Source organism: Macrosteles quadrilineatus, unplaced genomic scaffold (genome assembly GCF_028750875.1).
Source record: "Macrosteles quadrilineatus isolate MER2022 unplaced genomic scaffold, UCM_ALF_1.0 Scaffold_10__1_contigs__length_6754688, whole genome shotgun sequence".
NCBI lineage: Eukaryota > Metazoa > Arthropoda > Insecta > Hemiptera > Cicadellidae > Macrosteles > Macrosteles quadrilineatus.
The window spans coordinates 3,465,398-3,493,209 of NW_026542603.1; the positions used below are offsets into that span (position 1 = coordinate 3,465,398).

A 27,812-nucleotide genomic window follows, 5' to 3' on the forward strand; every position below is an offset into this window, starting at 1 on the left:
TATGTTTTTACAAAAAATAAAGTTTAATGCACTATTATCCAATACAAAGGCCTCAGACACATTTTACAAATATATACATACAAAAAATATACATCATACCATCACAATGTTTAAATAAATATTTCTCTGTTACCCATTTCATTGCACGTTACAAAGCGTACTGTAAAAGGCAACTTTACTTACAGCATTTTTTTGTCACTGCGGTGACTGTATGAATATATTTACATTAAAACGACAAAAGAAATTTACATTATTGGTTCAAAGAGCATGAAAGTCAGTAATCTGTGTACATTCATATTTATGTCACTCTGACTGTTTTTAAAGCTAAACAAACTTTAATAATCAGTTTATACTGGGATATTAGTGGAGTGAATTATTAGTTATTTCAACAGCTGTCAGGGATTTTGTAGTAAAGAGGTGAAAGAGTGTTTAAAATATGGTTATATTGATTAAAAAAAGCATCCAAAATCCGAAGTTTACATTCAATATAGTCTTGGAGTAACCAGATAGTTATACATCAAAAACAAAACCAGTCATCCACCAATTCAAGATTGAATTTGGTATGATTTAAAATTTCCAAATTCATATAGTTATATACATACTGTATTTCAAACTACTTAAGGTACCGGTAGGCTACACAAAATACTCTTAAAACAGTAGTAAAAAACATATTTTCAACATATTTTAAGATCATATTTCAAATTATAAAATTAAGAATATAAGAATATGGGTTGATTGTCATTTTTAAGTACAAGAATAAAATAATTGGTTTCTTTTCAGTTGGTTACAGTGAAAATTCCACAAACCAGAAAATAATCATTGATAAAAAATAAAGTTTTTAAATGGTTGGCAAATTTAAAATTGAAGTTACAAAAGATTGTAGCAACTGAACCAATAAACTGCGAGGAAGACAAATTTGAATTATACATTTAAAACATTATTTAGAGTATTCAAACTATTGAATTTTTATTTCAACACAAGCGTGCATTCAAATAATAAAAGATTATTTTTTATTTTTATCCATAATTGTATTTTTAACTCAATAATATTTCACATTAGATGAATATTGCAGTAGAACCTAAAAATTCAAGTAATACATAGCATTCTATAGCCTATAAAAAATCAATGAAATAGTTTGTCTAGAAAACTTTTACTGTACAATTATGATTTTACGATTACAAAAGCAATTATTTTACAGTTGCAAATTCAATTGTCTCGGTTTTCAAGGCACTTGAGGGATGAAAAGGTAATAATTTACAACAACCCAGCAAAAACAAAAATACTTTGGAATCATTCGTAATATTAAATATATATTTTACAAGTTAAAAAGCAATTTGACAATAACAAGAGGATGTCGAGATTGGGTTTAGCCTAAATTCAAGTCTAAAATCTGTTATTTCAAATATTCAGGCAACAGCTTGAAAACCTACTTGGACAAAGTGTTGTTTAAATCTTTAGCGCAGTAGAGTTTAACGAGTTAGCGCCTGCTGATTAAAATACAGCCAGGGTAAACTTGAGGTCTGTTCTAGTTAAACACGCTTAAAAGTGACTTGACAAGATAAAATTTAAGTTCAAACAGATAACAGCGTCTAAAATAACAACAGAACCCTGTGGGCAACTTAAACATGTTTCCTGGCAGGATTCAATGGGATTTACTCAAAAACTTTTTTATGGTTCAAGTTGGATTATTTTTTTTTAATGTTTGGCAAAAAGTTTACATAAATTAGTAGGTGAAAGGGGGGAATGTAATATCACTCATTCGACTAAAAACCAAAATAATGTCACAAGTTATTACACAAACAATTAAGGAAACACTAAGCAATGAGAAAAGATAAACAATAAATATTCCTTCCTAATAGTTAGTTTATGTTGTATACATTTTGTTTCTTGCCAGATCTTACTTATATTACTCATATGAATATTTTAAGGATTTGCCATTTTATAACAACAATAGTAAAAAGATAAAGTCAAAACAAAAGTAACAATTTCCTAAAAATGTAGAACCATTTATGAGTAAAAAATGCAAACTTACAGTATTGTCATTTTCAAAGGAGTTTACTTCGGCAATTTTATATCTCGTGTAAACATAGGTTAGTGGAGGTTTTTAACCAACTCATACACTATGAGGTACCCACACAAGGTGGTAAAATCCTGTTCATTAAAAAAACTAAATTGTTGTGAAAGCTCACAGTTGAAACACGAGTATTTGCCAGAGTCACTGCTACTCTTTCAACATGAATTTCTTCCGCATTTCTCTGACTTAATCAGCGGCCTGAACTTCAGGTCAAACTTGCATTGGACTTGATCTTGTAAAATTGATTTTTCATCTTCAACCAACAAAACCATACCCTATCAATATGCTAACTAAACCCAATCTCATCAAACACCCTATAAACGTCACTATTTATAAACCAAGTGGATATTCTGAGGAGAACGTATTTCATTAAACATTATTCCCTGTTACTCCGTAAATAACAAATAATGATTATCATCCTGTTATTATGATTATAAATTAACTATATAATATAGCTGACTAAAATACAATAACAAGTTTTATTAAATATCAACTGTCGTCGATTTCTTTTAAAATTCTTATCACCATTAATTATTCCTAAATAAAATTGAGTTTCACTCAAGATAAAAACTATGAATCGAATAACAAGGATAAAGCACTTTCAGTGATATCTGACCACTCTATACAACTAAAATATCTAAATAGCCAAGCAGTGCCAGTATCAAGTTACATCGGAGTGATAAAAAACAATGACCTTCAAAACCAATCAGATAAAGTATTTACAATAGGTACTTGATTGAAACAGTGGACGATTGAGCAAACACAACTTAGAATCACAGAAAGAGCAACACTTTGATCAAATCAAAACAAAACGTGTCTACTTTGGCTAAAACCTAAGGGTGGCCACACAAATTCGCAGTAGAATATAAAACGCTCCAACTGACTTAGCTCACAAAGTTCCAGAGTAATGTAAAAACAAACTTTTAGCTACTGTAAAACTGATTTAATTTTATCTATATGCCCAGGCTTGGAACAGGAGTCATGCAATTAAAAAAATACTGTGAACATGAGTTTGTTTAGGTAGTTGAGTAATTTATGGCACAAATTAGATTTCAAAAACTTAGAATAAAGACACCAATGGAAATAATTCAACCAACTACTTGAATAGCGTTTTACGCAGACTATTAAATAAAAAACGTTTCCAGCACTTTTTGATATATCTGTTGATTACACTGTAAAAATTTGCAAGGCAACAAATTTATTTGTAACAGACGCACAGTCTCTGATTGACCAGTGTGAAAAGTCAATGTTGATTGCCATTGTAACATCTTTTTTTAAATATAATTAGTATTTGCCATCTGGTAAATTTTATCTGCATAAAAAAGTGATAGAAAGATATTTTTTAATCTATTTTTACTAAATTTTAATTCACCTATCAGGGGTGTGTTTGAGCGCTTTTGAGAGCCTGATGCAAAAATTGCATCATATTCCGTTTCATAGAAAAGAGCATACTTACTTGTTTACAAATCTGGAAATTAAATCACAATTTTATACTAAAAATCGCGCATAATATTCCTGTGTGGTAATGGTGCAATTATGTGGCCGCCCTGAGAGTGGTGGATAGGAGGGAGGGGGCTAGATGTGAGGTAGCGTGGAGGTGGCCGAGGGCGTAGTACGGTGAGCGTTACACTGCGTCGGACCACACTGACGTTTTCGCCTCACTTTGCTGTAGTCTACCAAGTGAACCGTCTGGTTGCTCATACGCCACCGATTCATGCTTTGCCACTGAAATCTGAGAAACAATGTATGTGATTTTCTGAAAGAATAAATCTGATATCACAAAACTGTGGCTGGATTAAAAGAGGTTAACTAAAAATTATATTATTTTTAATATAATTTTTGTTAGGTTTCTGCATGTGTTTTTTTTTTGCAATAGCGACATTTATGACGTTTAAAATTATGACTGTCAAATCTGGAATATTTTAATTAGGGTTTCAACCCTGTTGGAATTGTTTACTTATTTTATAAGAGAATAGACCAAACCCTGCACTTGTTACTATCTAACCTACTTATATGGCATAGTCAGTACTACAATTTGAAAGAGTTTTTCCCATTTTCAAATTTTTCATTACCAAACTTATCCAATATTAACTTCTGGATGGTTCAAATTGGTTTAACTGGTAGTGTTTAAATCCATCCAACTTCTGTCGTACATGATTAAATACAATAAAATCCCTTTTGTAACAATTCAATATTTTCACTAATATTTTTTTAATAGAATAATTTAACTTTCACCATATGTTTTCTTTGTATCAATATGTCAATTTATCAAACCTTGTATAATATATGACCAAACAGACCAATAGGTAATTGAATCGAAACAATATAATATAGAAATTTTCAAATAACCTAATGTCATGTAAATATATAATAATAGCCTATAATTTTTGTAACAAAATTGCTTCAAATTCAATATAATTTTATTTAAATAACTTTTCAAAATTCAAATATAGCTCTATAGCAAATGAAATTTGTTATAATATATATGTGTGAACAGTGGCCTACAATTTTATGTGATTAAGTCAGCATTGACATATGTGAGTGCAACAATGCATCAAACCATCATCACTTCCAATGGAGCTGAGCTAGTATGAAGATGTAAATTGGATACTACCTATTTTAATATCAAAATTTATAAAAAAGTGTCTATATCTGAACCTAAATTAGTGAAATTCGATTGAAAAAGAACCGTCCTTATTACAAACATTAATAATTAAGTTACAACATCAAGAAATTTTGCTGCGAAGAAGACATCAATTTGGTGAGATCACTCCAATAGACATTTCCCCTTTGGAAGCCATTAAAACATTTTTAGGCCTAACCTTTGGACATTTGTACTCAAATTCAAAGTCAAGAAACTAATAGAAGCTTAATATTCAGAACTTTAATTAATTCAACCAATCTATAATTTGAACCTATTTTATATTTCAAACAAAATTTTAATTAGGCTATATAAAATCACAAGATTAAATTCAAATGCCGCTCGATCACCCCACCTGAGATAAAGATCCATGCAATAAATTATAACACCTGAACCTTTAGAACTATTGTAATAGGCTTAGCCTAAAGCTTTCATTATTAAATTCATTCCCCACTCATTGTAAACTTTATTGTGAACCCCTTATTTTCTTTTACCATAAATTTTGTATTTTAATTAAATAAATTTAAGTTTCGATATTGTACATGGAGTTTCCATTGTATTCTTAACTAACTTTAAGGTTGATTACACTTTCAATTACAACCGGTTAAACCGAAACCCGGGATAACACAAACCACAATCAAAAATTCAAATCATGAGCTAGGCAACAAGAACTTTCAGTGGTGGAGAGTGGGTAGTTGCAGCGCCGTCCTTAGGGCGAGGCCTGCCCGGCGAGGCCTTCTCCGGCGAGGCCTGCCCGGCGAGGCCTTCTCCGGCGAGGCCTTACTATCACTAGAAATAAGTTAATGTTTTGGAATGAAAATAAAGGACAGACAGATACATTATGAATTAGACTATATCAATTGTTGTATCGATTAAAAACCTACGAACGACATTTAAAACACAAGAGAATATCAAACGTTTGACAGCTCGGCGGCGATGATGGAACCCGAGCCTCGCGGCAGCCACCCCGGAGAATGTGAGTCATACGCTTACTCTTACTGGTACTGGTGCCATTAAACTTCTATTGTATGATTAATTAAGTTCAATTCATTTACAGATGTAAATGTTTACTGGATTGAATGGATAATCAGCGTGGATAAGACTGACTGTAAACTACTCGCATTTTGCAATAAACATAAACCTATGACAATATTTGTCATTAAAGTAAAAAGTAATACTGTGAATCAATTACACTGTAATGATACTACCTCTTTTAATTTATTATTAAAAACTCATTGACAATTATAGGTAATATTTTTTTACCTTTAAAACCCCCATCACAGACCAACTGCCGAAAACACAATAAACCTATCTTGACAAAAAGTACATAAACAAGTTAGCCTATGAGCATTTACTATTTACAAAGTGACGGGACGACAATCCACAGTGAAGAGAAGTGTTCATTTTTTTATTAATTATTGTAAAGAACTTCGTGGACAATATTTATGATATACACTTTGGAATTGGAACAATAATATACCGTATGCAATTGGCTATAATATTAACGGCCATTTACAGAGTGTAAAAGATTCATTTGTTTCATCAAAATGCTTAAAATGACGAATTTGCAAGTATCTCATTGACAATTATTTATGTAATATTTTTTACCTTTAAAACCCTTCACAGATCAACTGCCGAAAACACAATAAACCTAACTTGACAAAAAATAAATAAACAAGATAGCCTATAAGCATTCACTATTAATTGTCGTCCCGCCACTTTGTTTAATTTACAAAGTGTTAATTCAATTCACAATCCACAGTAAAGGAGAAGTGTTAATTTTTTTTTTATTAATGATTGTAAATAATTTTGTGTGCAATATTAGATATACACTTTGGAATTGGAACAATAATATGTGTAATTAGCAATAATATTTACGCCTATTTTCAGAGTGTAAAATATTCATTTTTTTTCGTCAAAGTGCTTAAAATGACGACTTTACAAGTATAATTTTACAAAATTTTACGTTCCCCGGACCCTCCGGTGAGCTTGGTTAAACAAGGCCTCGCAATTATGTATTGCCCCAGGCCTCGCATTTTATAAAGACGGCTCTGGGTAGTTGGCTAACGAAATGTGATGAAGTGTCTCATAATGTGATGGAGATAGTTTTAGAAAAAGCCTGAAACCTGGAAGTTATTTAAAAAATACATTTTACAGTACCCTGTTATTTTGATTAATCGTATGGGTCTGACTTTTTTGGTTCGGGTCGGGTCGGGTCAGGCCGATAATTTTGGCCCTTGGGTCTTGGGCCAAAATTATGAATTAAGGGATCTTTTTTGTTTTAACTTCTATCTGTGTTTATAATATTTATTGATAATAAAATATGAAAAAAATTGTATTTAAGTTATGTATATTATTTCATTTTCATATCTTATTTAGCCTACAGATGTGAAATGTGACACAGAATGTTTTTTAATTGTTTTTTTCTCTGATATTACTTCATTTAAATTTGTCTTTTTCTAATTTTTTTTGAGCTGGTAACTTTCTCTCAATTGTACTGTTCTTGTTGTATTTTGTTGTAACTTTTATGACTTGGGAATTGCCTACACTGCAAGAAACTGTAGTTGAAACAGCTGACAAAATTCTTTAATTCCTTTTAAATATCATAAGGTTAAACTCATAATGTTAACATGGGAAACTCCAGAGCCACTGGGGTGGAGCCCGAAAGGATTTTTGAGATAAGAATATGTCTATGTGTTAATCGGGAGTGTGAGCTATCACCATACCAAATTTCAGCCCAATCTAACCAGTAGTTAGTGTGTGATTGAACTTCAAACAAACAAACAAACACCAACTTTCACATTTATAATATTAATAAAATTATTAAATCAAGAGAAAAGAAAATTAAATGCCAACTTAACTTGGCAACTTACAGAGACACTTAGTGCCCTAATTAGCAACACAAGTCAATGTTTTTAAACTGTAAGTCAATGTTTTTAAAACTGCAGGGTCTTTTTCTCGGAAGGAAGGGTAGTAGGAAGTAAACAAACTATAAATCACTCTCACCAGCCAGGTCCCGAGACACTCAAGGTTATAGACCCTCCCCCTTTCATCTTACACCACCCCTTTGCTCAAATGGCTGACAAAATTGTGTAACGAAACTATAAGGAAGTAGAGGCAAAAAGATAATTTCTTTATTCAAAATCATAAAACAGTTACAGATTATTTACAAAGAAGTTAATTCATAGAAATATGCTTTTTGAAACCCCATCTAACTTACGAAAAAAGTCATTTTACTGTTGTAAAACTTTCAAAAAATTATAAAACACCTCTTCCTTGAGTTACTTGCTGATGCCAAACCAGATTGAGATGATCAGCATCAGAAGTGCTGTTACTGAATGACAAAATGACACTAGGATAATAAAAGAGCAAGATACAGGTATGTACACTTCATCAGATATTTCTTTTCTTTATAATTTATTATGTAAAATACTAAAATATTTTTTAAATAAGGTATGGAATAAACGATAAATAATTAAACTAGTACCTTTGGATAAATAGTCTAGTCAACTGTTATACTTAAGGTAATGGTAATAGTAATAGTCTTTCTTTTTACTTCGTTTTCTTTGCAATGTTGTGTCATGGTTATTATCAGTAGACGACTGGCTGATATCTGTAGACGAATGGTCTAAATAAAGGGTGCGCCAAAATAACCTGACGGTTTTTAATAATAAATAACTCAAGAACAAACTACAATTTCATGTATTAAAGAACGTTATATTGTACACACAACTATGCCATTTTCATTTATGAAAAATTATATCACTCAGGTTATATCACCTTCTCCTAATCACAGGCTTCCCATTTTTTTGCATATTTGCAGTCACCCTCGCCTGATGAATAGAAGCAATCTCTTCCCTGATACACTGCTTCAGTTCAGGGATGGTTTGACATTTCGAAACAAACATTTTGCTTTTTAAGTATCCCCACAGCCAACAGTCACACAAAATTAAGTCTGGGGATCGAGCTGACCACAGCACATCACCAAACCAAGAGATCCCTTTACCGGGAAAGAGTTCACGCAAAACTGACATTGAATAATTGGCTGTATGACAAGTTGCGCCTTCCTGTTGAAACCACGTGTTAGTCATGTCTATCCCTCACAACATCCGCAGTTGTGGAACCAAAAACCCCCTCAGTATTTCCAAATAGCGTTCCGAGTTTACAGTGACAGGGGGTGTTCCCACTTTCGTCCTAAAAAACATATGGTCCGATGACTCCAAACAGTGCCACACCACACTGCACCACACTAGACAGTAACTTTCTTTTGACGACGTGATGTTTTACCAACAATGAGGTCTCTAGCTAGTATAACAGCTGACTTATTACAAAACAGAAACCGTCAGTTTTTTTTGGCGCACCCTTTACAATGCTCTCTTATATTTAAGTCATATAATACTGTATCCAGTATGCATTTAAACGGTCCGTTTAACTGGAAAAACTTTATCCCGACTGGCCTCGGTCCCGAGGAGTCCGGATAAGAGGGAGTCTACTGTACACAGAATTAACATTATCCATATAGTTCATATTAACACTTGAGTCATATAGTTCTCCTCAGATTTGAGTCATAACAGATAAATCTTACTTGTAAAACAATGCCATAGTGAAGAGAGATAAATGTGTTTTGTGAGTACAAAGATAAGTAACAAGATAACGGGCTCATAGCTATGTTGAATCACTTAATGTATTTGATCGATATATTACATAATCTCTTAAAACATAATAAAATGACTGGCAGATTAGACACTAAGACCAATCATTTTGCCAATTACTTTTAGCTATTAGCTTAATAGCTAGGTTAACATTTCAGAACAATGTACTCCTCATTGACAACTGTATGTAAATGTATTTTACATCTAGGTATAAAAAATGTACATTAATGTACATACATACATTTACACCTACATACATTTACACTTACATACATTTACACTTGCATACATGTATAATGTACATTACATGTATAATGTACATTACATGTATGTAAAATATGTATGTAAATGTATGTACATTGTACATACGCTCCATCATTTACATACTTTTTCAAAGGAGGTATATTGTAAGGATAATTTAACTCAGGTCCGCTTATAATTTTTTGAATACTACTCCTACACGAGTTATACTTAAAAATCATTTATTAACTACCTAGTTCCAAAGTTTTAAATTTTCTCAACGCCTAGAGTTTTGTTATGCAGCAATAGTAGCTTCTTTTCTCACAGCTTGAAATTCCACTAGAGTTTGACCACATGTGCTTTTTTTCCACACAGTAAATGTACATTCTTTACCCACTGCTTGAATTCCCAGCTGACCCCATGCTTGTGGGAACACACAGTACAGTATTCACGTGATTGCTGAATAGTGAACAACAAATATAAATGAATGAAAACAGTGCTTTATTAAAAAAAAAAAAAAAAAAAAAAACCAATAATCCTTACAAACTTTAGTGATCAACAAATATGAATTCATTCAAAGCAAGTCTAAACAAATATGAAATAAATGCTTTGTGTGTGCTGTTGCTTCACTTTTAAGTATTTTCATACGCCCCAAAACAAATCTATCACAGGATTAGCCTACACCATAATATTTTGGAGACTGGTAAGTTTAAAATAAGATTATATTTATGACCTAAAAACGTTGAAAGATTAATTGAACTGTAATCAAGTGTTTTTCAACCTTTAAATCAATAAAAATCTGTATGCTACCAAAACAATCAGAGAAAACAGTCTGGTCGGATCTGTCAATTGATATTTCAACACACAAGTTCTGATTAAGGAATCACCAGGTAGTGTATTACTTCAAAAAAAATTACCTCATAAGAAAGTTTGCTAAGCATAGCGGAGCTGCTTGTTTTTTCTTTTTTCTTTTTCAAAAAAGAGGTTGGCGGCATTTTTTAATCTTGCATTTACCCGTCCACATAGACTACAGATCTGTGCGTGGAACGGATCCAGCAAAGCAAAGGGTTAGCCGGTACAGTACCAAGGTGAACTGCACTGATAAAATGTTTTCGGCAGTGACCAGGATCCGAACTCAGGACATCGCTGCTTTGGGCCCGAAGTCTGTGACCTACCAACTGAGCCACCGACTCACCTACAAGTGCTTTGTAACCATGAATCTTTATAAAAAAGCTCATGATTGCCTGATCACTTTTTTTTCGACGGAGGACATTTAAAAGAGCTTTTTTAAATGTGGTGAATAAAGATCCTTTTTACCTGACAGTGGTGAAACCCCACAGGAAGAAGGTAAAAAGCACGATGAGACTGAGAAATGCAAGCCCGACTCCTTCCCAAGCACCTCTGTGAAGATACGCCAGAGAACCCATCCCACACAGATACACCGAGGTGAGGCAGATAGGTGTCAACAGGATGAGACACAGAGCATCCCCGCAGAATCCATGAGGCCCATCACGACTCTGTCTGCTGAACAACCACTGTAAAACAGATAACAGAATGAGACATAGAACATATCCGCAGAATCACCAAGGTGAGGCAGATAGGTGTCAACAGGATGAGACACAGAGCATCCCCGCAGAATCCGTGAGGCCCATCACGACTCTGTCTGCTGAACAACCACTGTAAAACAGATAACAGAATGAGACACAGAACATCTCCGCAGAATCACCAAGGTGAGGCAGATAGGTGTCAACAGGATGAGACACAGAGCATCCCCGCAGAATCCGTGAGGCCCATCACGACTCTGTCTGCTGAACAACCACTGTAAAACAGATAACAGAATGAGACACAGAACATCTCCGCAGAATCACCAAGGTGAGGCAGATAGGTGTCAACAGGATGAGACACAGAGCATCCCCGCAGAATCCGTGAGGCCCATCACGACTCTGTCTGCTGAACAACCACTGTAAAACAGATAACAGAATGAGACATAGAACATATCCGCAGAATCTGTGAGGTCCATCACGACTCTGTGTGCTGAACAACCACTGTAAAACAGATAACAGAATGAGACCCAGAGCATCTCCACAGAATCCGTGAGGCCCATCACGACTGTCTGCTGAACAACCACTGTAAAACAGATAACAGAATGAGACCCAGAGCATCTCCACAGAATCCGTGAGGCCCATCACGACTGTCTGCTGAACAACCACTGTAAAACAGAAAACAGATTGAGACCCAGAGCATCTCCGCAGAATCCGTGAGGCCCATCACGACTATCTGCTGAACAACCACTGTAAAACAGACAACAGAATGAGACCCAGAGCATCTCCGCAGAATCACCGAGGTGAGGCAGATAGGTGTCAAAAGGATGATACACAGAGCATCTCCGCAGAATCTGTGAGGCCCATCACGACTCTATCTGCTGAACAACCACTGTAAAAATTATATCAGAATGAGACCCAGAGCATCTCCGCAGAATCTATGAGGCCCATCATGACTCTGCCTGCTGAACAACCACTGTAAAACAGACAACAGAATGAGACCAAGAGTATCTCCGCAGAATCTGTGACTTAGTAGGGTGACTTTGCCCAGTGAATGACCGCTGCCTATGAATGACCGTTTCACTCTAAATCATCTCTATAATAAGAGTTAAATTAAGACAGGAATGAAACAAAAATAGTTTGGACAATAGATATTACTCTATTCTTCATATTTATTCGTCATTTTTTTATTATTGTTAATAATTTATGTTTATTTTGATGATTTAACTTGGACATGTTTTGAATTTTCGTTTTTAGCTTCTGACACTATAAGAACTCTGCAGGTAAGGCATATTTCATTAGCCTACCTTATTTTTGTGAAAAAAAAGCTGTTGAATGGCGATTTATTTGGCTAATACCATGTACTACCATTTACGATTTATACTAATACCATTTACTACCATTTATTTACTGTATTAAGAATGTATATTACTCTTAAACTATCAGTTTTCATACGTAAGCCAAAAAATAAAGATAAGTTTTTATTCAAGCGGTCACATACTAGAACAGATTCCTGGGCTAAACCAATGAATGACCACCCGGTCATTTTTACTGGGTTTGGACTCTAATTTACAATTTACTATTAAAAATTAAAATGCTCAGAAATTATTAAGAAATATAATTATCGATATCAGATTAAAACTATAATTCATTTTCTTTGTCCTAACCAGTGAATGACCGTACTGAAGTCATCTACTTATTTTGTCCCAACCCAATATCCTCTTTTGTACTTTAAGACGTTTTTCCATCAGCTAACCAGGCCTGCCTACGTTTTCCTTTTACATTACATGTAAAATGTTATATAATTCTGATTATGTTTTCATATAGCATTAGGCTTTTTCTTTTAAACTTTGTTAACATTTTTAAACAATATAAATCTCCTTTTTTTGTATATTACTGATTTTATAAGTGATTTACTAAACCTTCCGAAGTCGGTCATTCACTGGCATAGGACTGGTCATTCACTGGCATCGGTCATTTACTGGACTCATGACTTTAGTGTACAAAAAAACAATTTTCACATGCGTAGGCCTAATTGATCTTTTAGGGACAATTGACGATACAGGGCAAACCCTTAAATAGCAACCAAGAAGTAGGTATAATAATATATACAATTAATACTCTCATTTAAGAGCATTGTTAAGTTGACAAAGAATTTTACCCTTAACCGGTCATTCGATGGGCAAGTCACCCTAGGATCATAGCCGTAAGCCCAGACTATGTTTTATCTGTTAGTGGTGTGGGATGCATAAAAATGCATCAATATTTCGAATAATCTAATCTCGATTCAATTCAGCATGCATCAAAATACCAATTCATCCGTTTAGCCTCAATGCATCGATTTTGTCCCGGTGCATCGATTTTGTCCCAATGCATCGATTTTGTCCTGATGCATCAGAAAATCTTATGCAAATGTATTTTATTTAATACATGTCAATAATAATAATAATTGCTTTGGTGTATCTGTTATTCAAATTGTCATTTAAGTCTGGATTTTCTTAAGCTAACCATAAAATAAGCATTGTCCATCAGCAGGAGGTTAGATCAGTAACTATCATCTTGTTCACAAACAAATTTACTAAGTAGTAAGTACATTTATTTGCTATTTTTAAGGTAAATGATAATTTACAGTAATGCAAGTTGTAATATCATTTTGAAAGAAAATCATGCTGTGCTGCATCATGCCATATTGATTCAAATCAAAATTTTCTGAATCACATCAATGTATCAAATCAAGAAAAAAAATCTGCATGTGATAAGCCTACTGGTTTAAAAGAGTCAGTAAACAAAACTTTTCCCCAATTGATAATTCACATTGTCTATTAATTTTAAATGGGCACTAACAGTATAGTAATAGTGTATCTCACTAGTAATCCTGGGAGAAAGTGACACATTTAGAGGCTCAATAGGTGCTACCACACTGGCACTTAAATTAAGAAACATTTGTTCGTTCAGTTAGTTAACTTTGACGGTGCTGTATTAGGTTATCTAAGGATTTGCAGGGAGACATTAATGGACACCAGCATACAATTAAACATGGTATATAGTTCCACATCAATAGAATTATGAAACAGAGGGTTGAAGAAAACAGTATGCTTACAATCATCTATGGTTTTTAATTTGTTACAAAAAAGACGTCAGTTGATTAAATTACCTGTATAATGGGTCTAGGAGTTCGCTGAACTTTGAACTGGAATTTGCACACTTCGCATCGGTCCAAGTTTGAGGTGGAGAGCCACTTTTCCAAACAACAAATGTGCACCACTCCCATGGAGCCCATACAGTCACATGGGGAAATCAGCTCTTCTACACAGTCGCCTGTAACATTTGAAAGTATTTTTAACACCTTTTTACATAACTAGTGAACATTTTAAGTGTCAATTTGTACATTCTTTCTCATGGAGGGACATAAGAGGAATATGCCAGAGCGGTGGGTCAAGACTCATATCAAAGTACAGTAAAACTCCAACTATCTTAATCAATTGGGACTGCTCCACATTCTTATGATAAAAAATTAGGATAACTCGAGGTATTTTAAGGGTAATAGGCCGAGTTATGCTGAGCTTTTACTATCGCGATTGCAGAATACGTATGCACAGATTTAAAGATTGAAAAATTCAAGCTTTCACCGTGTTTGCGGGGAAAAAAATCATGATCTTTACATTTCCGTGGGAGACGATGATATTGTCTATTTTATCGCAGAAGGTGTTTAGGATTTTTCCGCTATCACAGAAGACAACACATGTTGTCCTTGTTTGTTGACAAAAGGTCACACATGTTTCCTTGATCACAAAACTTGAGGATTTTGCTGTGATCAAGGCTTCTGTCTTCTTAAATAAAAATTCTATTTACTATACTGTTGTTTCATGTTTTTAAAAATTCTTTTGTATACACTTTACATAGTTGGAGTTTTACGGTATTATGAAAGGTCTCTTAACTTGACACAAATTACGATTTTACACTTACTTTAGGTTAAAATTTGTCTTCTTCCTATATTAAATTCTGACACACGACTCTTAACCGTTTAAACAGATTGTTAATATCAATTCAGCAACACGGTTGGCGTCGTCCTGTAATCCAGCTACTAGGAGGTTACAAATTGTGGATATTTATAGGCATGCCGACCGACCGCACGAGTGAGTACTACAACTATCCGCAGTACTATCCTGAAAATTAGACCAATTTGTATATACCAAGGCAAAACTGTGGTTCAGATTCCACTATAAACTGGTCCCTTAGTTGCCATAGCTGTATGGGCTATTAATTAACAGCTGTGTCTAAGGAATAAGTCGGCCTTAGTCACTAACAAGACTACAAGATCGCGCCACTCATCCTACACTCATCTCCATTCATACTTGGCTTAAAATACCTACTTTGTACTTTGTATTATCACCACTTCATTGAAAAATATTAAAGTATTAAGTATTTACGATTGAAGACTTATCAATCGGATTAGATTCAATAACAAATCATTGTTCACATGTTACATTTATCGACATTTAATAATACTATGGTTTAATAATAAAGAACCGTTACTTAATGACTTTGTTTTTATTTCCCTTGGTGTCCTACCAAGGCCTACTAGAAAAACAAGCCATGCTGCAGGATCCATGACGTCACACTCAGTACCGCATTTCCCGTTAGGCCCACTAGGCCCAGGCCTAGGGCGCCAAATTTAAGGGGGCACAAAACTTTAACCTCTTGAATGAATCCAACGTACGCCCCCGCGCGTCAGACCGGTAGCCCTGCTACCAGCCCACTGACGCACGGGCTCATCCGAGTGTAGTTTGAATTTACCGCGTGTAGTTAGCAAATTGAAGAAGAAGAAAGATTGCATTGTTTGGTACTGCCGCCGTGTTGGGAATAACCATGGAGGTAAATAGATTATAACTGGAGTCACTACTCTCTGGTTGAACATAAAAACCAGAGAACATAAAAGAAAAAAACATAAAACATAGAAAGAACATAAAAAAACGTTCCACTGTTTATGCTGGTTTGTTCTCCGTGTTTTGTAGGTTGGCCTTGGGATCGGTTGGTGGGATGCTGTCAAATTCAATTCATTCTAACCTATCCATGCTATTTATTTGTGGTTATCCGTTATTTGATGGACTTCAACTTATTTAAGTTATTGAACGTTAAAACCTGTCATGTATTTAAAGTTAGGCCTATTTTGAAACATTATGAATTGTTTTTTATGCTAAATACTAACTTATTTTCAAGCTATGATTAATGGTGAAAATAGTCAAGTTTCCTGGTAATTATTTTTACTACGCCTAGTGTAATTATTTTTGTCAATGCCCTACAGGCCCACCTACTTAACTTATATTGAACCATCGCTGTTGTATTTATGATCTTGTTAAAATGGGTTGCTCGTAAAGTAAATAAATAAACTTATTGCAATCATAATGTTGACATATTTTTTGTTTACTATCAACAAAACAACAGGATGCCTCTAATTTGAAAAGTCCCACCAACCGATCACACGGCCAACCTAACAACACGAAACCTGAAAAAAAACCCAGCAAAAACAGTGGTACGTTTTTTAAACACAGAGTGGTGACTCCAGTTATTATTATAGCTCAGTTGGAATAACCTGCTCTTTTGCGTGTGATATTTCATTTTGCGGTAGTCCCGAGCCCCGACGACATCCCTGCAGCGACTGCCAAAATTCAGCTGTGTAATTCTCTCCTGTTAACTTACCTGTTGAGTCGTTCTGTTTATATGCTTTGTTATGTTAGTAAACACTGTTGAATCGTGCCGGTATTTCGCTTAGAGATGATGAAATAGGAAATAGGTGGATATTTAGATAACGACAATTTACATGATGGTTTGGGACATGAATGTTGTCCATCATAAACGTATTTTGTGCTATTGTGTATATCAGAATAATTATATAATATGGTACAATATGGTATTGTAAATGTTCCACTTCCACATTTTACAAGATTAAGATTTTCTGACGGAAAGTATGTATCATTGTTCAGTTAGTCTCATTAGAGGTGTAGTATAGGGACAGGTCATATGCCAATTACTGCTAAGTTTAATACAATATTATACATTTTACAGGAGTTGATTTAGTTAAAATATCAACGGATTATCCTTGTATATACAACTCAACGATAATGATCGTGACATTATTTACGTTTCGCGACCAATATTACGGCAGGGAGGACGCAACTGTTTTGTGTGCCTAGGGGCGCCGTTTAGCTAAATGCGGCCCTGGTCACACTTATGGATAGATTTACTGCCATATCCCATATGTATTAGGTAAATAAGCTGGCTGTTTACGTTTGGCAATTTAAGTACAACTATACTACACCACTGTGACGTAGGGTAGCGTGCACGCCGCGCTGCAGCATGGCCTGTTTTTCTAGTGGGTCCTTGGTCCTACCCAGCTACAGTAGACCCCCTCTTAACCGACCCTAATGGGACCGGACCTAGGTCGGATAACTCAAAAGGTCGGATAAAACGGGCAATCCCTAAAATAATAACATAATGAACTGCTATTCATTTGGAATTATATAATCATTATTTTGAAGTCATACTTGTATTATTTATAAAATAAACTACTCTTATCTCCTTTTTCATATTTATAGAAAATTCACAAATAAACACAAAACACGGTTAAGTCAAATAGGCCTACTTTCAGTGGAATATATTATAACACTAGACAAGAGTCAATAAAATTCCTATTTTAATAACTTTAGTACTGTAATGTATTAATGGATGCTTTCCAAAAACATTGTAATATAGTACAAAACCTTTTGTCGACATTAAAGATACAAGGGACCATTTTGTTACAAAACAGGACGTTTATTTATAGCCTCTCACTGGAGGCTCGAGGCACAAAAACTATCTTGACCTTGGAGTTGTTAACCCCCCTTCCCTGCCTTCCCTACAAGTTGCGTTGTTTGTTTACTCCGGTGATAAGATAATCAGTAATCAGTTCTCAAAATCGTAACACATTTTATGATGTTATAAATTTGCCGCACAGATAACAAATCAGATCAGATGTGCTTGAGCTACGAACGATGATGACAAACTGACAATAGGCTATGCAATATTTTTTGTGATCAACACAAAATAACTTATTGTTAGTCATATCCTGTGGAGATAAGCGTATGGTTCAGTTCTCATCGCCCAGCGTGGGAGCGGAAGTGCCGAGATTCCTAGAAAGCGGCGGTTAAACCGAGCTGCTCTCAAAGCAAGGTCGGTTAAAACAAACTGTATTATTTTACGATCGAAGGCGGATAATCAGATTATCGGTTAATACGAGGTCGGTTAAGAGGGGGTCTACTGTACTTCAAAATGGTGACACAGCCAGTAGCTTTCACAATTGTGTTAGAATAAAAATATAAAAAAACTCCAATTAGAATACACAGGCACACATTTCGGGGGGCAATATATTCCTTCATTTTTGGTTATTTTAATAATCATATTTAATTTGAGAACTATCAACATGTATTTTAACTAAAATATATCCAGATTTAGGTTTTAACGATGTTTGGGAGTGGATTGCATTGTTATCATATCTCACAGAGGTAACAGCTGACTATAAAACTGATTACATTAGTGCAATTAATAAAGTTATTAAACTCAAAAGAATTAGGGTATACTGTTAAAAGTACAAAAAAATCATATATTGATTTATGGTTATAGATTTAATATGTATGTATTTTATATGTAGATTGCTACATTTAGAAACTGGGGTTTCCAATCTCAAGTCAACGACACTAACGAAGTAAAATCAAGAGATAACTAGCAACAAACGAGGTCAAAACTATGCCTCGTTTGATAATTTTAGCCTAAGCCTACTGCTAACTGTTGCCATGAAAGTAACTTTTAGTATACATTATATTTATGAATGATGTTTTATTAATGAATAATGGAATAACAGGGCTGCCGGTACTGCTTTTATAATATAAAATTATTTTTAAGGGTAAAATAAAAATAGAAAACCTGAAGGAAAATAATTAAATAAATATATTCTACACACTTATTGAGTAATTTAACATTTTTTCATTTTATTTTAGTATTAAATGATAGTTTTCTTTTTCTTTCAATAATTTTTTTCTTCAAGCAAAGTATGAATGGAGATGAGTGTGGGATGAGTGGCGCGATCTTGTAGTCTTGTTAGTGACTAAAGCGGACATATTCCTTAGACACAGCTGTTTATTAATAGCCCATTCAGCTACTGTAATGGCAACTAAGGGACCTACAGTTTATAGTGGAATCCGAACCACATTTTTTCCTTGGTATTAACAAATTGGTCTAATTATCAGGATACTCTTAGTATGAAACAACAGCCTAACACTGATATATAAATTAATCGTTATATATTATTTTTTTATAACTTAGATGTCACCACTGTTTTATTGTTATGATTACTAATCAACATTGATTTTTTTCTTTTCTCTTATTTGTTATAACTTTCATATTTATTACAACTTCAATAATTTATATACCACTAATGTTTATTGTCGCATTGCTAGTCACATTGTCTTGTCTTATTAATGCCAACTGCTTTTTGTTTTGTTTCATTGTTAAGTCAAGTAATAGATTGGCTTATTACTTTGGGCAGTTTTGTTCCTCTCTTTCCAGTTTTCTTGTCACACTTCATATCACTCTTCCTATGTTGCTCAGATTTGTATTTCTAGATTGTAAATATTGCAATAATTCAATTGTCAAAGTGGTTTGTTTGTATTGCACTGCACCTGCTTGCTGTCAAATGTATATTTTGTTATCTTGTTAATTTTTTAAAATGCTTGTATGTACTAATCTAAGTCTATATTGTTAACTGGTTGACTAATTGAATTGAATTAAATTTAATCGAAAATTGGCAGGAGAATTAAGGAAACCTTCCCCTTAAGCTGTTTAAATATTGTGAACAGACTCTAAGGTAAATGTTATTAAACAAACTCGAGTTTGGCATAATTCCCGACAGGTGAAAAACAAAACATGTAGCTTAGTCTACCTTCAAGGCAGATTCTGCAGATGCTGCCTGATGCGGAGCTGGAAATGCTTTTATTCATCGGGGAGTTTGAAGCTAGAAGAGACATAGGATAGGGCCCCATTGCCGAGGTCCTTACTACCATCACATCTTCTGGAATGTTGTCTGGACCCATCGTAGAATCAGACTGTAGAAAGACATTAGCGAATGAATAACAATTAGACTACAATAAATGTTTTAAAAATCTGGAAGTGAGGCAGAATGCAGAATGTGTTAGTAGGCCTACTTGACACCTGCTCTGATGATGACTTTCTGCAACGAGGCCATTTATTCCCTATTTAAATAGAACTAGTTTAACGAGTACTTAGGTTTGCTGCAACAGGGAGGGTAAAAGTGTTTTTTATGTAAAATGTAATAGCTTAGTAAGAAATAAATGCATTTTCCAAATTTGATCAAAATATGTTCATAAACAACACAACAGTTTTCTAATTCTCCATAAGAATAACATGGAAATTTTTGGGATTTTTCTCCGTAACCATTAAGCGCATAGTAACGACTCAATGTACTAAATTGTTTGCTTTTTAAGCTCTACAAAATGGTTTAGAAAGAAATTGCTAGGTAAATTTTATGTTTTTTGGGTCAAAAATGGGAAAAACCTACCCCATAAAACCCCTGTTTCCATAGTCAGATCATGCTGGTTCGCAAACTCATTCGAATAAATGTAGGTTTTGCTCCAGTTATCGTGCTAACAAACATATATATATATACAGGGTGTTTGGTACTCAGTGTGAAAAAAAATTTTTGGTGTAAGTACAAAGTAAATGCAGTATGATGATGCATATAAAATGTCCCAAGTCTAAAAATTAGCTTCCCAAAGAATTATTTTATGTTTTTAAAAAATTACAATGTTTTTAAACTTAATACAGCTATTTCTCAATTACCTGTAAATGGATTTGAGTAGACAATGTCATTTTCGTGTTCTACATTAAATTTTGAATAAGAATAATACAAAATGACAGAGGATCAGTTGTAAAAACTCCATCGTAAATAGATTCAAAGATAAAAATTAAGATGTTTGGTAAAAATTCAAAAAACATTGGTCAATTGCATTTGTTCACACCTTGTATACAAGAAAGTGTCGGAATATGTTAAAAACTGCGCCATTTTATAAGCTTTCCAACCATATGCTACACCATTGAGCTTTCTGTCTGCTTATGTACGCTTTCGTGGTTTGAAGACTACAAAGCATGGCGTCTTTATCATTTAAAACATAGAAAGTCAGCATGTATTAAGCAAAAGTTGTATTTTTGTTTCAGCTTGAACAGTAAAAACAGTAAAAAAGTTCCCTGTTTTCTGGCATTCAAACCACTAAAATAAACAAAAAAATATCTTAACCTCAATAGTGTAGCATATGGTTGGAAAGCTTATAAAATGGCGCAGTTTTTAACATATTCCGACACTTTCCTGTATACAGGGTGTGAACAAATGCAATTGACCAATGTTTTTTGCATTTTTATCAGACATCTTAATTTTTATCTTTGAATCTATTTACGATGGAGTTTTTACAACTGATCCTCTGTCATTTTGTATTATTCTTATTCAAAATTTAATGTAGAACACGAAAATGACATTTTCTACTCAAATCCATTTACAGGTAATTGAGAAATAGCATTTACTTTGTACTTACACCAAAAATTTTTTTTCACACTGAGTACCAAACACCCTGTATATACTAGTGGCATGTAGGTCCCTAAAAAGCTCAAATGTAAAACAAATTATTGTAATATTTAAACAAACTCAGAAATAAATTATCAATGTGTAAGAATAGAAATCACTGCACACCATATTGTTTAAGTGTAAAAAACAGGTGGTTGTTTGTCTTTGTTTGTTTTTGTTGATGAAACTTAGTCCATGTTTACCATAACCTCATTCTTAAAACTAACAAAATTAAAAATAGGCTATAATCATATGTAAAAATAAAATTTAAATAGAAAATCTATCTATCTATATATATAATACGTGAAGCCGTTTTTTGTTAACGCAACTCCTCCCTTATTTGTGGACCAATATTTGAAGGGCGTGAGACCCTCTCAAAGGTCGGGTTTTCCCCATAAGAAATACATAGGAGAAATTTAAAAACCAAAAACAGCTGTTTATAAAAAGAAACTCATTAGCTTTTTGGGAGTAAATATTAATGTTTGTAATATTCAGTAGGTTAAGACCAAGTTAAACCGGTAGGAAGAATTGTATTGAATTGAATCAGTTTTGTAGGAAGAACAGAAAATGCCTCAGGTTCAAAGAAGAAATATTGAAAACGTGAGTAGGAGACAATTAATAATAAGATATCTTATGCACGTATGAGGAGAGTAGAAATAGAGAGGCTTGGTCTAACAGACACCCATCCAGATACACATTCACTTGGTGATATGTATATTTGCCAGTTCTGCTATACATCGATGGTTCTGCTCAGCAACTCACTTTGGAAGTAAAAAAATGTACGAAGCACATAGTGTTGTCACGGTTTTAAAATAAACTTGCCTAATGTCAGATCAAATGAATGCATGCAAGAAATGTTTACTTCTGACAATGACAAAACAAGATATTTCAAAACATTTAGTATAAACTATATTTAATGCCTTGACTATGATTACCTAGTTCAAGTAGTAAGATTATACCAAATCTTGGCGGACCTTATATTTTTATTGTAAACTTTTGTATTACTCGCTCTACTTCAATTGAGAAAAAAACACAAATGGATTGTTTACTTCTAGGTTATGTTTCCAGTTCCTCGGGAAAACTTATACAAGGTCTACTGACTGAATTTACCAACACAATCCAGACATTTCAAGTCAAAAATAAGAAGTTTGCTACAACAACTCATTTGCTATTGAAAGTTTTAGTGGCAATATTAGACCAAACATAAGTGAAGGAATTAGTGTTTATGTATTCAACGATCAAGTTGTTACGGTCAAGTTTATTTTTATGATTTAGGAAAGGCAAATAATATACGCTGTTCAAAAAGAGAATATGAAAATTGCTATCCAAATCGTATAGCTACAAGAGTTATCCATCCTATTTCGACAAATGAATCCTTACTTTCAAAATGTTGGGACAGGTATTTAGAGAAACTCCACTGAAAAACGTGAGACTGACAGACAACACATTGAAATATGTTAACCAACTCTCAATGGTGTTGCTGCTTTAGCTAATTCAAAGCAGATTATGACAGTTAAGTTGGCAAAAAATGGACCACATGAAATAGTTGATATCACCTAACTTTTCAGGGTTCTCCACGAAGAAAATTTGTTTGATTAGGGGGATGTCTCAAAGAAATAAAATGGCCCAACTTAAATTACTAAACACTGGTTATCAGTAGGCCTAAGGCAACAGTTTTCTTTAATTCTCAATGCTGGAAAAACTTTGTTGCAGCATGTTAATTCGAATTGAAGCAGATTGTTTAGCATTCATTAGAAGTTATCAACTAAAACTGAGAGCAGAAATAATGTAGGGGAACCTTGACGACGCAAACAGAGTTATTTAAAATTAGTTTCTAACAAGTGTTTAAACAACTCTAAGATGTAGCTACAATTACTCGAATTTAAGCATAAAGTTTTCCTCGGCGTTATGTTTCATACTATGAAGAAATTCATAGTATTCTCATTCTCATTCTATTAACTTAAGTGGGGAACTGACTATAAGTGTCCAATGAAAAGCGTTGTATTATAAGAACCCTTTATTAGAACATAATGTATTTAGGACGTTTTTGTGTGTTTCCAAGACAAAATCGCGTTTTGAATTAAAACGGAGAAACAAAAAAATCTGTAATAAGGCTTCAAAATGTTGTTAGGCCTAGATTTGTTTTATGCAGCATGCAATTGCCGATTACTTTTCCACAAAATCAGCTGACATGGCATGTAAGTTATTAGGGTAATCTTAGTGAGGTCAGGGAGCATACTGACGAGCAATGATGGGCTGATTAAGTAATTTTGAAAGTTAATCTTTTGGTTTGTATACAAGTAAAAATACTGTTTTTGTAGTATTTGTATTCTGTTTAAAAATAGTGTGTAGAATAACTCACATGAAGCCAGTATGTGGGCAGATTACTTCGCTGAGGTTGAAATAGGCCTACCAAGAGGCAGGTAACCCGGGACTATAGAATACAGGGGCTGGCTCACGTCGACTAGCAAAGTGGTCCCAACCACTGCCATTTGGCTGTGACGTCACCGGGCTGCCTCCACGGGTGTAGCTAGCGTGCGGCACATATACAAACCGCTCATTTAAACGCTTCCCTAAATGTACACAATTAAATTGTCCGTATGAAACTTATATCGTTGTAATGTGCATTAACTTACAGAATCTGATGGTCCAAAAATATTTTAGTTATGATCAATAATATGTTTTTTTAAAAGGGGAAAATTATGAGGATTACAAACTTGTGAACTACAAAAAGTCACTAAGCGGGGATTTTTTTAATATTTGGGATAGGAACAAACTTTGGGCGAGAAAAATATTCATTAATAGTTCTACTTCAATAATTAGCCTGAAATTCTCGATAAAACCAACGGGTCGTTTATTGCTTTTCAGGAAGTTAGGCTTTATAAACTTGGCGATCACATTACACCGTTCCGCACATGTCCGCATCGTGCTGTTTATAACAAGATCGTAAAAAAATGTTATGATCGTGATAAAACAATTGCACTGTTTCTATTTAGTGAAACATGTAATTACGGTAGTGCTAAAAACTGAATTTTAAGAATTGTGTAGACTTAAGGCTTAGAATGTTATTTATCTTGTTTGATATTCCGGTACCCCTGGTCATATATTCTAATACACTTGGTTGGGTATCTTTTAGGAATGTGTAATGGTTTAGGTAATTTTATATTGTCTGTTGAACAAAGTGTTTATTCGTAGAAAATAAGTACCTAAAAGATCGTTTTAATGCGATAGTATTTTTATTATAATAGTTGTATCCTAGTTCGCTGATTTTAGCCACTTAGCCTACTCATCTTCTGATCATTTTTCTTCTATATTCTTCAGAAACAAACAGAAGATGCGAATAACAATGAAAGAGCGAAGTTGATTTCACGCGTATTTGATGCAGTGTTGCCATAACAACAACCTAAAATTTGCGAGGCGAGCGGCAAAATTACCCGCCAGCGCTCAGTTGTAACAATCGTCTTTTGAGACGATTTATTAATGAACTGTTAGGGGTATTTAAGAATTAAGTAATTACTATGAAAGAACTGATTGACTACAGTTTTCTCGCTGAAAGTTTGTGCCTAACCCGAAAATTAAAATGTTACTCACTTAGTGACTTTTTCAAGTTTCATTATTGTAGTTTCTCTACGTTTGTTGTTATAAAACCAATTTACTTGTGGTAAACTAAAAACTGTTTGGATATTTGGATTCTACAGTTAATTCAGAATAAAACGATATAAGTATCATATGAGAAATATGTTCGTACAACGGTAGGGGAGCATGTAAAAGAGTGAGAATGTCGCTGGCCGCGTAATGGAAACAGGCCCGACTGTCAGCCCGGTGACGTCACAGGAGGTGGGGGAGCGGGGCCGTGTCGGTAAGTGCTACATCAAAGACGTGAACTAGCCCCTGTATTCTATAGCCCCGCAGGTAACCTTCCCCTCATCCTGACTGTCCTGTGTCTGTAATGGCTTTGTATAAACATGGCTTACCTTTATCTGCTGAAATTTTCATTCATTTGTTGCTTGGGCAGGCCAAATTTAACTTAACCCGTCTTCTCTTTTCTTCTGTTGATATGGTAATTTAGACCTAGACCCAATTAAAGAGAAACCCACAGCCATTGCAGCTTGATAATTTATAAAATGTTGATTCATTGAAATCTGCCTAGCAAGATTAAACTATGATTTTAAATCCCATTTGTTTAAATGTGATAAATGAAAATAAGAAGTAAAATATAGGTAAATTAATAAGGAAAACAGTAATTTAAATGCAATTATTCACCTGCAGGTCAGTGGACATAGTAAGGCAACTCGATGATTGGACTTGCAGTTTTTCGGTTTTATAGTTTTTGCTCTCACTAAAACTTGGTTGGTAATAGTCATTTATATGTGTACGATTAACATCGTTCCCGATATCAGGAATAAACAGGCTCGAAGCGCCAGCAGTTCTTTCTTCTGATCCAGTCCTGTCATGATTGCTAACCTGAGTCTGATTTTCAGTTTTTGACATTGCAGTCACTTTACAAACACTGGTTTATCTTTCAAATTATAACGCCACATATATTTGTTACCATTAGCTAATAAAACAACACATTCTTTCAATCTAAATACTAAGACTACAAAATGTTTACGTGAGCAGTATGTATGCCTATTGTTCTGTTCTGCTCAAAATGAATGGATTGATTGGATGGATGGGATGGGGGGATGGGGAATGGAATGATTGCTGTAGTACTAACAAATAACACAGACGGCAAAAGTGAATCAGCTGATCTGGCAACTTTTTGTTGTAGTTTAGAGGGGATTTGAATATCTTTAAGCCATTGATTTTGTACTATAAATGAGGTATAAGCTTTAAATTTGTTTTAAATCTTAGTGCTTTAAAGTTTAATAAACGTATTAACTTGGGCAACCAAAGTAGTGCACCTGTGAACATTTCTCAGGTTCGTAGGCAAATAAATCTTGATTTCCTCTGTAAATTACTGGTTTCAGTCATTAAGACAACTTCAAATTCAAAACTTCTTTATTTGTTCCATGTACAGCAATACAATAAATAGCGTCACAGTTCCTTAATCTAACTCAGTACAATGTTGAACTGTTCGGTTATGAAATTGACAGTTATCTACATACATCAGCATTCCACATCAGTTAAATTGTACAACTCTTCAAGAGGCTAAAATGCATTTCTGATCAAAACACTTTTGAACTTGTTTTGATTTTCTATGGTCAATATTTCTATTGGAATATGTTTAAAAAAACAGAACCGGCATAGGATGGTTTCTTTTTATATAGCTCAAAATTATGAAAAGAAGACTATGTTTTTCTTTAGCGAATTTCCCTATAGGGAAGTAGCTATTACCGTAGGTCTCATGGTAAGACCTAAGCCCGGGACCGATTTACTTTTTCATTTTGATGTCCCCAGAGGCCAAAAACACCATTCGTTCAAATTTATATATATACATTAATAAGCGAAATAATAAAAACCAGAGTACCGTACCCTGAAATTCATTTTTATTTAAACTTATACGTATTTCGGCACTAAGGCCATCGCCATGATCACAGTATGAGATATAGCTCATACTGTGATCATGGCCTTAGTGCCGAAATACGTATCAGTTTAAATAAAAATGAATTTCAGGGTACTATCTGGTTTTTATTATTTCGCTTATTAATTGAAATACCCCCGCTGCAGCAAACCTGCAGACTAAGCGAATTTCCATTTGACTGATTGGATTTACACTGAAATGTCTACTTAAAAATATAACATTTAATTATTCCCGATTTAAATAGAATTAGTTTGACAAGTATTTACCCTTAGGTTTGCTGCATCAGGGAGGGTAAAACTGTTTTTTTTTGTAAAATGTTAATAGTTAGTAAGAAATAAAAACATTTTCCAAATTTGATCAAAATATGTTCATAAACAAGCAAACTACAACAGTTTACTCATTCTCCATAAGAATAACATGGGAATTATAAATTTAAAATTTTTTGGAATTTTCTCCGTAACCATTAGGCGCATA

The 27,812-nt window shown here is 34.0% G+C and overlaps 1 protein-coding gene across 1 annotated transcript; it reads right to left on the minus strand.

Annotated features, from left to right (window-relative positions):
* On the minus strand, window positions 1-26,459 carry LOC129004687 (E3 ubiquitin-protein ligase MARCHF2-like). The gene is made up of 5 exons (XM_054433249.1): window positions 26,078-26,459; window positions 20,123-20,285; window positions 14,303-14,466; window positions 10,925-11,142; window positions 1-3,806 (listed from the first exon to the last, which is right to left on the minus strand). Exons 1-5 carry the CDS (start codon window positions 26,303-26,305, stop codon window positions 3,650-3,652), a joined length of 930 nt encoding a protein of 309 aa, XP_054289224.1. The 5' UTR covers window positions 26,306-26,459; the 3' UTR covers window positions 1-3,649.
* Between the last annotated feature and the right edge of the window lie 1,353 nt (window positions 26,460-27,812).

What these genes read in the sequence shown, in the direction of transcription:
- LOC129004687 (XM_054433249.1), bottom strand. Translation starts at nt 26,305, where the DNA reads ATGTCAAAAACTGAAAATCAGACTCAGGTTAGCAATCATGACAGGACT. An exon ending in CTATGTCCACTGACCTGCAG is followed by an intron (nt 20,286 to 26,077) that starts GTGAATAATTGC and finishes GTCTTTCTACAG; the next exon opens with TCTGATTCTACGATGGGTCC. An exon ending in CTGCAGAATCTGCCTTGAAG is followed by an intron (nt 14,467 to 20,122) that starts GTAGACTAAGCT and finishes CAAATGTTACAG; the next exon opens with GCGACTGTGTAGAAGAGCTG.